Genomic DNA, 16,241 nt, shown 5'->3' on the forward strand with positions numbered 1-16,241 from the left:
GAACAGAGACTGGGAGTGGATGGTCCATTACAAAAGCAGTTTCTCCACTCCATGTTCACACCTCCACATTAGCTACTGATAATGGGCCACATCCTCCCTGACTGAACAGACCTTGTCAACTCTGGCCCTCCCCTTGACTGAGACACCCCCTTGAAAACCTCCTCTGACCCCCCACTCCTTCCACTCATGCATCTGACAAAGCGCATCTTTGCCCATGAAAGCTTATGCTCCAAAATATCTGTTAGTCCATAAGGTGCCACAGGACTTCTTGTTATTTTGAAAATACAAACTAACTCAGCTACCCACCTGATACAAAGCAGATTGTAGCTTTAAAGTGTACTCAAAGGTTATGGTAAAAACTATGGGGGACACTAGGGCTTATCGTGATCAGCTAATAACTCATGTTAAAGCTATAACTACCTTGTCTCTATTAGACTTTTGCTACTTGTTATTTACTACATTAGCTATCGATGTAAGAAAACACTCTTTAATGAAGACATGTTCATTTATTGCAGCTCCAAGGAACGCATAGATCCACAGGTGCCTTCCCCAGGTGCATTGAGGAGATGCTCAGCCCCAGCCACACCCCCTCTCTGTCTCTTCTCAAACTCTCACCCCCTAACCCGGCTCTTCTTACCCCCACTCTGCCCCTATTTTCCGCCTCTCCCTAGCTCTCCACAGCTAGGCAGGAAGGAGTTAATTGGTAGGGCTGCAGACAAGAATGGGTTGGGAGGGAGCTTAGCTGCCAGTGGGCATGAAGGACTTGCCGATTTTTCTCTGTGGGTGTTGCAGTGCTGAAGTATCTCTGGAGTAGGCCCCTATGCACAGGCCACTGATTCTCATCCAAGGGTATGTGTACCCTGGGAGTATGCAGCAGTCTTCTGGAGGGTACATCAACTAATCTAGATATTTGCTCAGTTTTATAACAAGCTATGTGAAAAGCATTAGTGGAGTCAGTACAAACAAAAGAGTTTATATTTTTCTAGATACTGTGCACTGAAATGTATAATATTTATTTCCAATTGATTTTTTTATAATTATATGATAAAAATAAGGAAGTGAGCAAGTTTTCAATAAGTGCACTGGGACCCTTGCATTTTTATGTCTGATTTTGCGAGCAAGTAACTTCAAGTGAATTGAGATCTGGGGGAATGCAAAACAAATCCAACTTCTGAAAGGACTACAGTAGTCTGGAAAGGCTGAAAGCCAGTACCACAAAACAGGGATGGGGAATTTACAGCCCATATCTTGCCTTGATACAGCTCATAAGGCTCAGGAGCTCACACTACTGGGGTAGGCCAAGGCTCACAGGCCAGATCTGGACTCTGCACTAGGACCAGCAGCACCGGGAAGCTTTGTCCCTTGTACTGGCTTGCAGGCTCCACTCCCATCACTCAGCCAGCGTCACAATGCACAGACATAGTTATCAAATTAGGGCTCTTACTTCTGAGTGCCTCTTTTTAAAACGCATTGTTTTCTTTTAATATAATTCTAAACTGTAATGGCCCTTTTCAAGAGCAAAGGCAACAACCCATTTGGTGATGTACAAAATACAGCTGTTCACGTGTAACAAACCGGGATACAATCTGATCGGCAATGGGAAAGGAGGCAGGGCCCTGGGCAACCCCACTAGCTAGGCGCACCAGACAGCGCCCCAGGCAAGGCAGAGCAGCGCTTTCCGCGCGTTAGTGGCGGACGAGGGCCGCTGGCTCCAGGCGGGTACCCGCAGCTTTCCCGAGCCCCCAGCACGTTCGAGAGCAAACCGCAAGCTGGGGGTTCTGCACAGCGGGCTGCGGTGATGTCACCCGTCGCCCAGGGCAAATGGGCGCGGCTGGGGAGCCGGCCAGTGGTGGGGCTCTCGGGGCGCGGCCACTACGCTGCTCACGACTCGCCCCTCACCAGTGCTCTGCAGCCGCTACTCGTCCTCCGCCTCCCCGGGCCCCCGCAGCAGCCGGCAGCCACGCCCGAGCAGCCAGCTAAGCTACCTGGGTGGGGCAGCAGCAGAGCGTCAGAGCCGCGGGGAGACCCGGACCTCGCGCCCCCCGGCCCGGCCCGGCCCGGCCCGGCCCGCGCTTACCCGGGAAGGGGCGCACTGTCCGGGGCACGGCGGAGCGCGCGGCAGCCCCCAGCCCAGCAAACAAGAGGAGCACGAGCAGCAGCAACCGCAGCCCGGATCCCATCCTCAGTCGCGCTGCTTCGCTCTCGCTCGCTTCCGGCAGCCGCTGCACCAGGAGAGGCCCCGCCCCACCAGGTGGAGCCGTGACGTCATGCTACGTCACGCCACCTTGATCAGGTAACTCCCAAGGCGCACGGCTGGTTCCCCTCTCCGCGCCCCACGAATGAAAACGCGGGACCGCAGGCCAAGGACGGGTTGCTGTGTGATCCTAGGCCCCCGCCGTAGTCCCCGGCACCCCTAGCGCTCTCCCCGCCAGCCTTCCGCACCCCCACATCTCCCTCCCCGCAGCCTTCTGCAGCCCAGTTCAGGAAGTGCCCCCCGCACCCCATTTCTGCTGCTCCCACGCATCGCCTCACCTCGCACACACCTCTCCCACAGCCTTGTGCTGCCTTTCACAGTGCTCCCCTCACATCACCTCTCTCCATACACCCCTCCCTCGCAGCCTGTTGCACCCCCTCACCCTGCTCCCCCCACGTTGCCTCTCCTCATGCACCCGTCCCCTGTAGCCTTCTGCACCCCATCTCCCTGTGTTCTTGTGAAGGGGCGGACCAGGCCTGACCCCCCCTGCTGGAGGCTAGTGACCTTGCCATACCCTGCCCCAGCAGAAAAGCCATAGAGAGACCCTCTGGGCAGGATAGCCAGGCTGTAGGAGAAATCACCTGATCAAGCTGTTGGCACGGGAAACGTTATTATATTCTGATCTCATAGACACATTGTTTTGTAAATGAATGCTTATTGATGTTCTCATAAGGTTCAATATTGAATTTAGCATTGTTAGTAAATCCTCCTTAATTTTCAGTATTGTTTTGTTAATGAGATCCTGTTCATGTTCTATACGACCATAACTCTACCTTCCTGTAATTTACTTTTTGTTAATAATCTATTGGTACTTGACCTCCTGCTCAATAGGGAATTACCAGAGCGGAATGGCATAAGACCAGTAAGAATTCAGTTTGAGCTGGGGGCGTGGATAAGGGAATTATGAGAAACTCTCCCCTGGTTTGTTGGGAGGGGGTGAACAAAGGAGGAGAGAGGTATAAGTATTGCACACTGCTTGTTGCAAGGTGTGCAGGCTTTGAGGAGAGATCCCCCTGCACCTTACTTGGCATGCCAAATAAAGATTCTTCTTCCACTCTCGGTGTGTTATTGGGCCAGCGTTGCATACTGGGCACAAACTGCCACTGTGCCACCTTAAGAAGGAGGCAACAAAGCCAAGAAGGACTACAAAAGAAGCTGCAGGAGAAGTGGTAGCTCAATGCTGCTGGAGATCTCAGCAAGATAAGACTGGGGTGACTGGCTGGTGGAGGGAGCCACAGTGCCAGGGAGAGATTATTGTGGAAGCCTTGTTGCAGAGTAGACAGAAACCCAGGTATGGAGGCTAGCAGTGAAACCATAAAGGTTGGCATTTAGCAGGGATCTGCTATCTTTAGGGCCGTGGGCTGGGACCCAGAGGAGTAGCTTCTGTAGGGGGAAGAAAAAAATCTAATATTAAGTGACCAAGAGTGAGACACATTAGGACCTCATCTGGTCCTTATAAGAAGAAGGATCTAGAGTCCAGTGGTAAGGCTGAAGATGCTGTTTGCAGGAGGAAAAGTCCTGTAGGCACCACTTTTGAGCAGAGTGAGATTCAGACTGAGGAAGCGAATGCAGACACTACACCCCACACATCAGTTCTTCACATACATCCTCTCCCCTGCAGCCTTCTGCATGTCCACAATCTCCCTACAGACCCCCTCTCCCTGTGCTCCTCACACATCTGTTGTAGGGAGGGATGCTCAGTGGTTAGAGCATTGCTCTTGTAAATCTTGTGAGTTCACTCCTTGAGGGGCCCTTACAAGGGTCTGAGGCAGGTTAGATTTACAAAAAAATAAAAGTCTGTCAGGGATGGTGATAGGCCCTGCTGTGAGTGCAGGGGACTGGACTCAATGATCTCTTGAAGCCCCTTCCAGCTCTGTGAGATATGAGATGTGTATCTCTACCCACCTGCTTCTTCATCTCAGGGTAACCCAGGAGCTTCTTTCTCCAGCCAGCCCATGCCACCTATTACCTGAGAGGATGGATGAGTCACTAGTTTAGACAACTAGCCTGGGACTTGGGAAATCTGAGCTGAATTTCGTGCTCCACCAACAGGAAATATTTGGGCCTTAGACTGTGTTGGTTTAGCCACATCAGGCACAAGATAGCAGGTGCAGAAGGCAATGTGTTTTATTGAACTAACTTCTGTTGGTGAGAGAGACAAGCTTTGGAGCAACACAGAGCTCTGCTGCAGGTCTGGAAAACACTAGTGCCACAGTCTCCAATACACTGGCCATTCAGCTGGACTGCACGATGTGGCAAATGCAGCTCATTAGAGCCACACATGTGGAGTGCCCTCCACCTCTCTATGCATGCACCCCAGCACTTGTTGGGAGATGTATGTCAGCAGCAGCAGAGGTGGCTCCTCCTGCGACTCACTCAGGCCATGGGACTGCTCGGGGCTGGGCGGTGCAACTCTCCGGGCTGGGCTGGGTGGTGCGCATGGGGGCTGGGCTGGGCAGCATAGCTCCGGCAGTGCAGCTGGGGGCAGGGCTGGGCTGGGCAGCTGAGGCAGCGCGGTTCTTGGTGCTGAGCACAGTTCTGGGCTGGGCAGGGCAGTGTGGCTCAGCTCTCCAGGGTTCAGATGGCATGGCTCACATGACTGGGCTGGGCGGCTCCGGTGGCATGACTCCAGTGACAGCTCTGCTGAGTCACTGGGGTGGCGGGTAGGATGCCTGGTGGGGCATGGGGGAGTAGGGCACCTGATGAGGGGGTGGCACCTGGCAGGGGAGGGGGCATGTGGTGATCAGTTCAGTTGGTTTTGGACACCACTGCACTAGTGCCATGTCTACACATACAGCACTGCAGTGGCACAAGTGTACCCGTATGGCTGCATTAGTGAAGACACATCTATGCCCACACGAGAGAGCTTTGCTGTGGATACAGCATGAGCATTAGCACTTATGGTGCTCAGAGGGGAGGAATATTCATACCTCTCAGTACAATATGTTTTGCTGACATAGGTGCCAGTGTAGACATGGCCTGTGGAAGGAAGGGGTCCAGGTAGGGATCGTTGAATCACGGAGGTAAATGCATGGTTGCATAGGTGGTGTCGCAGACAAGAATTTGGTTTCTTTGACCATGGGAGTCTCTTCCGTGAACAGGGATTGCTGGGAAGACATGGGATCCACCTAACAAAAAGAGGAAAGAGCATCTTTGCAGGCAGGCTTGCAAACCTAGTGAGGAGGGCTTTAAACTAGGTTTGTCGGGGGAAGGTGACACAAGCCCTGAGGTAAGTGGGGACGAAGGAGGGAACAATCAAGTAGGTTCCCTGTGTGCAGAGGAGAAAGTGGGCCAATCAGCCACTTCTCTAAGATGCTTGTACACAAATGCAAGAAGCCTAAGGAACAAACAGGAAGAATTAGAGGTCCTGGCACAGTCAAATAAGTATGAAGTGGTTGGAATGATGGAGACTTGGTGGGACGATTCGCATAACTGGAGCACAGTCATGGAAGGTTATAAACTGTTTAGGAAGGACAGATGGGGAGAAAAGGAGGAGGAGTTGCACTCTATGTGGGGAAGCAGTAGGATTGCTCAGAGCTCCAGCGTAAGGAGGGAGAAAATCCAGTTGAGTGTCTTTGGGTTAAGCTTAGAGGTGGAAGTAACACAGGTGATGCTGTAGTTGGTGTCTGCTATAGAACGCCAGATCAGGGAGATGAGGTAGATGAGGATTTCTTCAGACACCTAAGTGAAGCTTCCAAATTACAAGCCCTGGTTCTCATGGGAGACTTTAATCATCCAGCAATGAAGGGTCCTGTGGCACCTTATAGACTAACAGAAAAGTTTTGAGCATGAGCTTTCGTGAGCACAGACTCACTTCATCAGATGAATAGTAACAGAGAGGAAGCTGTGCTAGTCTATACACTATCAAAACAATGACTATCAAAAAAAATGAATGACTGCTTTTTGTTTTGATAGTTCATCAGATGAAGTGAGTCTGTGCTCACGAAAGCTCATGCTCAAAACTTTTCTGTTAATCTATAAGGTGCCACAGGACCCTTCGTTGCTGTTACAGATCCAGACTAACACAGCTACCTCTCCGATATTTAATCATCCAGACATTTCTTGGGAGACCAATACAGCAGCACACAGACAATCCAGGGAAATTTTGGAGAATGTTGGAGATAACTTCTTGATACAAGTTGTCATGATTGTGAGGCTTAGGCAGCAGCCTGGGAGTAAAAGGGTTAACCTCCTTAGCCAGGTGAGGTTGGCCTATAGGAATGTAGATAAGAATTGAATTTTTTGGCTCCTCCCTTTTTCTGTCTGTTCCTTCTTTTTCTTTCCAGCCATGAGGGAGACAGACACAGAATATCTCCCTCCAAGAACAGGCCCTTCAATCTTCTGTAAGCAGGGTAAAGTTTAGATAAACCCGTTAGGTTTTATTGTTTTATGATTTGGGAAGTGGGATCTGATGTCTGTGCACTTTTTAGAAATGTTCTTTTTCTCTCCTTGCAACTAAGTTCTAGGCCCATGGTGGAGACTCCCCATGTATTTTACTTTGTGACTCTTCCATCTAGTCATAAGGCTTGTAACATGACTATTGTTGTAATAATAAAAGTTCTCTCTTTTTCTTTTTATTAACCTGGTATTGGATAATGTTTGTGTCCTGGTTTTTTACTTTTGGGGCTGAGATTTCCCAAGTAGTCTCTCCCTGATTTCCTTATTATTACTTGGGTGGTGGCAGCGAATTTTATCCCCAAAATCTATGGTTTTTAGGATTTTGGGGGGGAAGTTTATACCAAAACCTGGTAAATAAGGTTTTGGAGGTATTTTTGCTGGCCCCCACTTCTGCATTTGTCTTCACAGAATCACAGAATCATAGGGCTGGAAGGGACCTCAGGAGGTCATCTAGTCCAGCCCGTCATCCCAGCCAGGACCTTGTCCAGCCGGGACTTAAAAACCTCAAGGGATGGAGAATCCACCACCTCTCTAGGCAACGCATTCCAATGCTTCACCACCCGCCTGGTGAAGAAGCTTTTCCTAATATCTAACCTACACCTTTCCCTCTTCAACTTCTGACCATTACTCCTTGTTCTGCCATCTGACACCACTGAGAACAATTTCTCACCCTCTTCTTTAGAGCTCCCCTTCAGGAAGTTGAAGGCTGCTATTAAATCACCTCTAAGTTTTCTCTTCTGTAAACTAATCTTCTCTTCTGTAAACTAAAACTTCTCTTCTGTAAACTTCTTGCTACAGTGGGGAAGGAGCCATGACATGGTGGCATAGTGGTGGGATCATGTTGAGAACCCAGGATTTTTAAAAGGACACAGGTTTTTCTTTTGTGCTGCAAGCTTTGCAATTTTTTTTCTGTTCTTTTTTCACCTTTGTTTTTGTTCTTTTGTTTTTGTGCTGCCTCACGGAGGGGCAGACAAAAGGTTAACTTTTAGCCAGACACAGACCATCCCAAACAGTTTTTTTTTTTTTCTAGCTTTTGGGACAACTGGATGGTTAAGCCAGAATAGAGCAGGGAAGGAGCCCAGTACATGCTTTTGTGATTGGGCAAAGTAGCCCTAGAGAAACCAACCCTTCCTAAACAACACCCTGAGGTAGAAGCAGCCTCAGAACAAGGCAAAATGTCCAGCTCCAGGGAAGATTCACACCGTGGAGAGGGGAAACTGGAGCATGTCCTGATGAGTCCAAAGGGAAGTGACCTTGAGGAGGCAGGAGGGGTTGGCAGCTGCCCTACTTCCCCCTCCCCAGCACTCTCTATGTGGGAGTATGCCTCAAAGGCAGGCCAGCCTCTAACTGACAAAGAGATGGAGTTCCTTATGCAGATAGAGGACAGGCATGCACGACGAAAAGCCGAGGACGGGCATGCACAATGAGAAGTACAGCTGGCCAAGATAGCAGCAAAGACAAGGAGAGCAGAACTAGAGGCCCAAGTTGCACTGGAAAAAGCTAAGCAGATGGACGTTTCAGGTACTCCGCCCAACAACCCCGCCACCATCACCATTCAGCCTCCCAGGAGACTCCCTATGTACCAAGCAGGGGATGATGTCGAGGACCTTTTCCTCAGCTTTGAGAGGGCCTGCCAAGGGTACAATATTCCTCCTGGTCAGTACATGATGGAGTTAAGGTCACAAATCACTGGTCCTCTTCTACCGGTGGCAGCTGACCTGCCAGGGCACATGGTGAATGATCATGAACTGTTTAAGCAAGAGGCCAGACTCAAGATGGGACTCACTCCTGAACAGGCCCGATGTCGCTTCAGGGCCTCCAAGTGGACCCCAACCACACCCTTCCCCAAACATGCCAGTCGTGTACTAAAAAACTGGGAAACATGGCTCTCTGGAGAGAAAGCCCACACCTGGGAAGAAATATCTCTTCTGATGCAGATGGAACAGTTTCCTGAGGGGGTTCCAGGAGAAATTAGAGGGTACATCCTGGATGGAAAACCGAAAAACCTAAGAGAGGCAGGAGTACTCTGAATCCGATGGATGGAGCTGAGGGGGAAAAACAGCCAGGAGAGCAGTCTGAGAGGGACCTTCGACAACAGGGGACCTCCCAGACCTCCACCTCGCAGGGAAGGGACCTACACACCTCCAGTAAGACCCCAGGGTTCCCCCTGTCCCTCCATTCCATCCCCTGGGAACCTCCCCCACTCCAGTGGTGCACCCATGGTTCGATGCTTTAAACATAATGAACTGGGGCACATCAAGGCCAGCTGTCCCAAGAGTACCAATAGGCTGCAGCTCATCACTCCGGGGTTGCCCCCAGAAGCCTCAGGCCCCGATGTCTTACAGATCCCCCCAGAGCAGCGGGAGACTGTGAGTGTGGGAGGGCGGGAGATTGTTGCATGGAGGGACACCGGAGCACAGGTGTCAGTGATCCACCAGTCTCTAGTGGACCCCAAGGCCATTGACCCAGAGATTCTGGTCACCATTCAACCCTTCAAGGCTAACCCCTTTGAACTGCCTACTGCCCAGTTACCAGTGCAGTACAAGGGCTGGTCAGGGACTTGGACTTTTGCAGTCTGTGACGACTACCCTGTTCCTATGCTGCTGGGGGAAGATTTGGCCAACCATGTGAACCAGGTTAAGGGTGGGAGTGGTCACACATAACAAGGCTAACCAGACCTCCACACCTAAAACCTCTCCTGAGCTGAACAGGGATCAGGCTGTATAACCAGACACCCTGGACCCTGCAGTGATGGTGCCTGAACTCAGACCAGTAGATGCAAACACGGCCTGTGACCCAGTTCCTGAGCCCCAGGCAACGCTGGCTCCAGAGCCAGAGGGGGTGGGACAGCCAGTGCCAGGGTCAGAGTTGGCCACGGGGGACACCATGGAGTCGGCAGTGACAGCTGAATCTACAACGCTTCCCCATACCCCGGAAGAAAGTGATCCCTCCCTGTACAGGTGCCCTCCACTCCTGCATTGCCTCTTGTGGGACCTGATCTGACATCTCCAGCTCTAAGAGTCCAGTTCCAGGCAGAACAAGAAGCAGATGAGAGCCTCCAAGGAGCTTGGATGGCAGCCAGAAATGAACCACTGCCTCTCAGCCCTTCAAACAGAACCAGGTTTGTGGTAGAAAGAGAACTTTTATACCAGGAGTCCCTTTCCCATGGACACCAAGTGGACTGGCATCCTCAGAGACAGTTGGTGATCCCTACTAAGTACCGGGAAAAGCTCTTAAGCTTAGCCCATGATCACCCTAGTGGCCATGCTGGGGTGAGCTGAACCAAGGCCCGGTTCAGAAGGTCATTCTACTGGAAGGGAATGGGCCAGGAGGCCACTGGCTATGTCCATACTTGTAAGGTATGCCAGCAGGTGGGGAATCCCCCAGACCAGATCATGACACAAGTGCTGAAGGAACCGACCAGGGGCCGCACACAACTTGACCAGCTGATCACAAAGAGAGAAGAACTAATAGCAGAAATAGAAGGGTGGAAACCTGGGCTGTAGCGACCATAAGGCAACAAGACACGAGAAATCATTCTTCCGCTCTACTCTGCACTGGTTAGGCCTCAGCTGGAATATTGTGTCCAGTTCTGGGCACCCCAATTCAAGAAAGATGTGGAGAAATTAGAGAAGGTCCAGAGAAGAGCAACTAGAATGATAAAAGGTCTGGAGAACATGACTTATGAAGAAAGGCTGAAAGAATTGGGCTTGTTTAGCTTGGAAAAGAGAAGATTGAGGGGGGACATGATAGCGGTTTTCAGATATCTTAAAGGGTGTCATAAGGAGGAGGGAGAAAACTTGTTCTTCTTGGCCTCTGAGGAGAGAACAAGAGGCAATGGACTTATGCTGCAGCAAGGGAAGTTTAGGTTGGACATTAGGAAAAAGTTCCTAACTGTCAGGGTGGTCAAGTACTGGAATAAGTTGCCAAGGGAGGTTGTGGAATCTCCCTCGCTGGAGATATTTAAGAACAGATTAGATAGATGTCTATCAGGGATGGTGTAGATAGTGGTCAGTCCTGCCGTCGGGGCAGGGGACTGGACTCGATGGCCTCTCGAGGCCCCTTCTGGTCCTAGTGTTCTATGATTCTATGATAATATCGTAGATTTCAGGATCCAGACAAAAGGAAGAAAGGTGAGCAGTAACATACAGACCCTTGATTTCAAAAGAGCAGGCTTCAACTTCCTTAGAGAACTGATGAGCAGGACCCCTTGGGAAACAAAGATGAAGGGGAAAAGAGTTCAAGAGAACTGACAGTATTTTAAAGAAGTCTTACTGAAGGCACAGGAACAAACCATCCCACTGCATAGTAAGAAGTGAAAACATGGTAGGCAACCATCTTGGCTTAACAGGGAAATCCTTAGTCAGCTTCAACTCAAAAAGGATGCATACAAGACATGGAATGTGGACAGTTGACTAAGGAGAAGTATAAACGTATGGCTGGACAATGACAGGGAGTAATCAGGAACGCAAAAGCACAATTGGAACTGCAGGTGGCTAGGGGTGTGAAGAGTAACAAGAAGGGTTTCGACAGGCATGTTAACAATAAACAGTCAGTAGCACTTTAAAGACTATCAAAATAATTTATTAGGTGAGCTTTTGTAAAACAGACCCAATTCTTCAGACCATAGCCAGACCAGAACAGACTCAATATTTAAGGCACAGAGAACCAAAAACAGTAAGCAAGGAGGACAAATCAGAAAAAGATAATCAAGGTGAGCAAATCAGAGAGTGGAGGGGTGGGGGGGAAGGTCAAGAATTAGATTGAGCCAAGTGTGCAGATGAGACCCTATAGTGACTCAGAAAGATCCCATCACGATTTAAACCATGTGTTAATGTGCCGAATTTGAATATAAAAGCCAGCTCGGCTGTTTCCCTTTCCAGAACGGTGTGATAATTCCTTTTCAGTAACACACATACCTTTAGGTCATTGACAGAATCTCTGTTACTATTTAACAATAAACAGGTTATCAGAGAAGGGGTGGGGCCATTACTGGATGAGAGGGGTAACCTAGTGACAGATGATGTAAGAAAAGCTGAAGTACTCAATGCTTTTTTTGCCTCAGTCTTCATGGACAAAGTCAACTCCCACACAATAGTCCAACACAATGCATATGGGAAGGTGGAGGACAGCCATCTGTGGGGAAGGAACAAGTTCTGAACTATCTAGAAAAACTAGATGTACACAAATCCATGGGTCTGGATTTAATGCACTGGAGGGTACTGAGGGAATTGGCAGAGGTCATTGCTGAACCTTTGGCCATTATCTTTGAAGACTCTTGGAGATCAGGGGAGATAGCGGATGACTGGAAGAAGGCAAACGTAGTGCCCATCTTTAAAAAAGAAAAGAAGGACAATCCAGGGAACTATAGGTGGGTCAGCCTTACCTCAATCCCTGGGAAAATAATGGGGGAAGTCCTCAAGGAATCCATTTTGGAGCACTTGGAAGAGGGGAAAGTGATCAAAAGTAGCCAACATGGATTCACCAGGGGCAAGTCCTGCCTGACCAATCTGCTTAGTTTCTATGAAGAGGTAACAGGCTCTGTGGACATGGGGAAGTCAGTGGATGTGACCTTGACTTCAGCAAAGCTTTTGATAGTCTCCCACAACATTCTTGCCCATAAGTTAAGGAAATATGGATTGGATCCTTGATCTATAAGGTGGATAGAAAGCTGGCTTGACGGTCGGGCCCAATGGGTAGTGGTCAATGGCTCAATATCTGGATGGCTTCAAGTTTCAAGTGGAGTGCCTCAAGGCTCAAGGTTTCAAGTGGAGTGCCTCAAGGCTCGGTTCTGGGGCTGGTGTTGTTCAACATCTTTGTTAATGACCTAGTCAAGGGACTGGATTGCACCCTCAGCAAGTTTGCGGACGACACAAAACTAGAGGAAGAGGTAGATACATTGGAGGGTAGAGAGAGAATCCAGAGTGACCTGGATAAATTGGAGGATTGGGCCAAAAGAAATTTGATGCGGTTCAACAGGGAGATATGAAGAGTCCTGCTCCTGGGGCAGAAGAATCCCAAGCATTGTTATAGGCTGGGGACTGACTGGTTCAGCAGCAGTACAAGGGGAAGGGTCCTAGGGGTTATGGTGGATGAAAGGCTGGATCTGAGTAAACAGTGCACCCTTGTAGCCAAGAAGGCTAATGGCATACTAGGGTGCATTAGGAGGAGCATTTATAGCAGATCTAGAGAAGTGGTTGTTCTCCTCTATTCGGCACTGGTGAGGCCACCTCTGGAATACTGTGTCCAGGTTTGGGCCCCCCAGTATAAAAAGGACGTGGATGTGCTGGAGCAGGTTCACCGGAGGGCAACAAAAATGATCAAGGGGCTGGAGCACAAGACCCATGAGTACAGACTGAGGGATTTTGACTTTTTTAGTTTACAGAAGGGAAGACTGAGGGGTGATTTAATAGCAGCCTTCATCTTCCTGAAGGAAAGCTCTAAAGAGGATGGTGAGAAACTGTTCTCAGTGTTGTCAGATGGCAGAACAAGGACTAATAGTCTGAAGTTGAAGAGGGAGAGGTGTAGGTTAGATATTAGGAAAAACTACTTCACCAGGAGGGTGGTGAAGCACTGGAACGCGTTGCCTAGAGAGGTGGTGGATTCTCCATCCCTCGAGGTTTTTAAGTCCCGGCTTGACAAGGTCCTGGCTGGACAGGCTTAGTAGGGGTTGATCCTGCTTGAAGCCGGGGGCTGGACTAGATGAGCTCCTGAGGTTCCTTCCATCCCCATAATTGTATGATTCTATGATTCAGAGTATCACAGAGAAATGTAAAGTAGAACAAATTACGCTAAATGGTCAACTCCTGGTACAATGGTCTAGTTAATGTGAAGTGACTTTTTTTGCCCTATGTGTGGAAGGGTGTTAAAGAAAGGAGGGCATCTGAGGGGATGTTAATGGGTTATTACAACAATCTGTAACCCACTTACAATGCCCCCTTCGTCAGTGGCAACTGCTGGGGAGGAACACAAGGGAACACAGCACCTCCAGACCCCAGTCCCATTCTGTCCTGTTCTCCAAGAACCCTGCCCAAAGCAACACAGCCTGGGAGATGAAATGGGGCCCGGTGCAAATAGCAGCTGTGGTCAGGAGCTCCCCTACTCACTGGCAGTAGTAGGAAGTGGAAGGAACTGGCCCAAACTACTCCACTCCCCCAGCTCTCAGCCATCTTGTTCTGCATCCTGTTGATGGTGAGTGCAGGGGGTGATTCAATCGCATATGCCAAGACCCCTCCTGCAAATGATACATCTGGGAGCCAGGGGTAGTTGAGTGGATTGTGGATGGGTTGCCCCTACTCCTGCCACTCAGTTGATCATGCGAGGCCCACAGCTAGCTCCCAAACCACCCTGGTCCTCATGAGGGTCTCCTAAAGCACAGAGCCTGGGATGGTTGCTTGCCCCAAATGGACAGGACTATGTCGCCAGCTGCTGGCCCATTGAGTCTTCCCCACTCAGTATTGGAGGGCATGTGATTCTTTGTGCCTCCTCTGCATCACCCGTCCCCTCAGCTGCCTTCCCTGTCCCTTCACTCCTGTGACTGGAAGGGTGTTAACAGGCCACTTCACCTTGAAGGGGTCTCCTACAGCTCTCAGGAGAGTGCTCTAACCCTTAGGATATGGGATGTTCTGATGTGAGGCTTTTCAATCCGTCCTGTTGAAGCTGTTCCATAGTAGATAAGTGTTAAAGCAAGGATGGAGAATATTTTTTCAGGTTGAGGGCCGCTGCCCAGTTGACCAGTCAGATGGGGGCCAAAAAACAAATAACTTCACTGATGGTAGTCCCTGACTGAAAGACAAAGAAAATGGAGACATTCCCGTTGCATACCAGCCCCAGAGTCTAGGGGAGGCAGGGCTAGTACATTTTGTGGCCCCTCTAGGCTCTGGTGTGTGGCCACTAAGGAGGGGTTCAGTGTTAGCGAATGTAATATGCAGGAGGTCTCTACACAAAAGAATAAATGGACATAAATCAGACATCAGGAACGGTAATGTGGAGAAACCTGTGGGAGAGCCCTTCAATCTCCCTGGACACTCAATAACAGATTTAAAAGTAACAGTCCTAAAACAAAGAAATTTCAAAAATCAGATGGAGAGAGAAATATCTGATTTGCAATTTATTTGCAAATTTGACTACATCAACCAAGGATTAAACAGAGACTGGGAGTGGCTAACCCTTTACAAAAGCAGCTTCTCTGCCCTGGATGCTAACAAGCTCCACATTAGTAACAGAGAGGAAGCCGTGCTAGTCTATACACTATCAAAACGAAAAGCAGTCAGGTAGCACTTTAAAGACTAGCAAAATAGTTTATTAGGTGAGCTTTCGTGGGACAGACCCACTTCTTCAGACCATAGCCAGACCAGAACAGACTCAATATTTAAGGCACAGAGAACCAAAAACAGTAAGCAAGGAGGACAAATCAGAAAAAGATAATCAAGGTGAGCAAATCAGAGAGTGGAGGGGTGGGGGGGAAGGTCAAGAATTAGACTGAGCCAAGTATGCAGACAAGCCCCTATACTGACTCAGAAAGTTCCCATCACGATTTCAACGATGTGTTAATGTGCCGAATTTGAATATAAAAGCCAGCTCGGCTGTTTCCCTTTCCAAAACAGTGCGATAATTCCTTTTCAGTAACACACATACCTTTAGGTCATTGACAGAATGCCCCATTCCATTAAAATGTTGACTAACTGGTTTGTGGATCTGGAGTGTTTTGATGTCTGTTTTGTGCCCATTGACCCTTTGTCTAAGGGAGTTAGAAGTCTGTCCAATATACAAAGCATCCGGGCATTGTTGGCACATGATGGCATATATGATGTTAGTAGAGGAGCATGAGAAAGTGCCCGTGATTCTGTGAGTAACCTGGTTAGGTCCAGTGATGGTATTTCCAGAGAAGATATGTGGACAAAGCTGGCAGCGGGCTTTGTTGTAGGGAAAGGTTCCAGGACTGGTATTCCTGGGGTGTAGACTGTGGCTGTTAGTGAGGATCCTCATGAGGTTGGGAGGTTGTCTGTAGGAGAGAACAGGCATGTCACCCAGGGCCTTCTGGAGTGTGGCATCCTGATTAAGGATAGGTTGTAGGTCTTTAATAATTCGTTGCAGTGGTCTGAGTTGGGGGTTGTAGGTGATGACCAGTGGTGTTCTGTTCTTGGCTTTTTTGGGCCAATCTTGGAGTAGCTGGTCTCTGGATATTCGTCTGGCCCTGTCGATTTGTTTTTTTACTTCTCCTGGTGGGTAATTCAGGTTTATGAATATTTGGTAAAGTTCTTGTAGTTTTTGGTCTCTGTCAGTTGGATCAGAGCAAATGCGATTGTACCTAAGAGCTTGACTGTAAACAATGGATCTAGTCACGTGTGCAGGATGGAAACTAGAAGGGTGTAGATAAGTATAGCAAACAGTAGGTTTTCAGTACAGTGTGGTACTGATCAGGCCATCCTTGATTTGTACTGTAGTGTCCAGGAAATGTATCTCTTGCGTGTTGTAATCGAGGCATAAGTTGATGGTGGGGTGTAGATTGTTAAAGTCTCTGTGGAATTCCTCTAGAGCCTCTGTACCATGGGTCCAAATCATAAAGATGTCATCAATGTATCTTAAG

At 49.1% G+C, this 16,241-nt stretch overlaps 2 protein-coding genes across 3 annotated transcripts in view; one reads left to right on the forward strand and one right to left on the reverse strand.

The window, feature by feature from the left end:
- SEMA4F (ssemaphorin 4F) overlaps positions 1 to 2,275 on the reverse strand; it is a 127,983-nt gene extending 125,708 nt beyond the window's left edge. For both annotated transcript variants that reach the window (XM_074992108.1, XM_074992107.1), the window contains exon 1: positions 2,078 to 2,275. In XM_074992108.1, coding sequence (XP_074848209.1) covers positions 2,078 to 2,180 — 103 coding nt within the window. In that variant the 5' untranslated portion in view covers positions 2,181 to 2,275. The remainder of the gene's footprint in view (positions 1 to 2,077) is intronic.
- Positions 2,189 to 16,241, forward strand: part of M1AP (meiosis 1 associated protein) — a 138,420-nt gene continuing 124,367 nt past the window's right edge. Inside the window, exon 1 of the mRNA XM_074992109.1 lies at positions 2,189 to 2,293. The gene's annotated coding sequence lies outside the window, so the exon portion shown is untranslated. The remainder of the gene's footprint in view (positions 2,294 to 16,241) is intronic.

Source organism: Carettochelys insculpta, chromosome 4 (genome assembly GCF_033958435.1).
Source record: "Carettochelys insculpta isolate YL-2023 chromosome 4, ASM3395843v1, whole genome shotgun sequence".
Taxonomy (NCBI): domain Eukaryota; kingdom Metazoa; phylum Chordata; order Testudines; family Carettochelyidae; genus Carettochelys; species Carettochelys insculpta.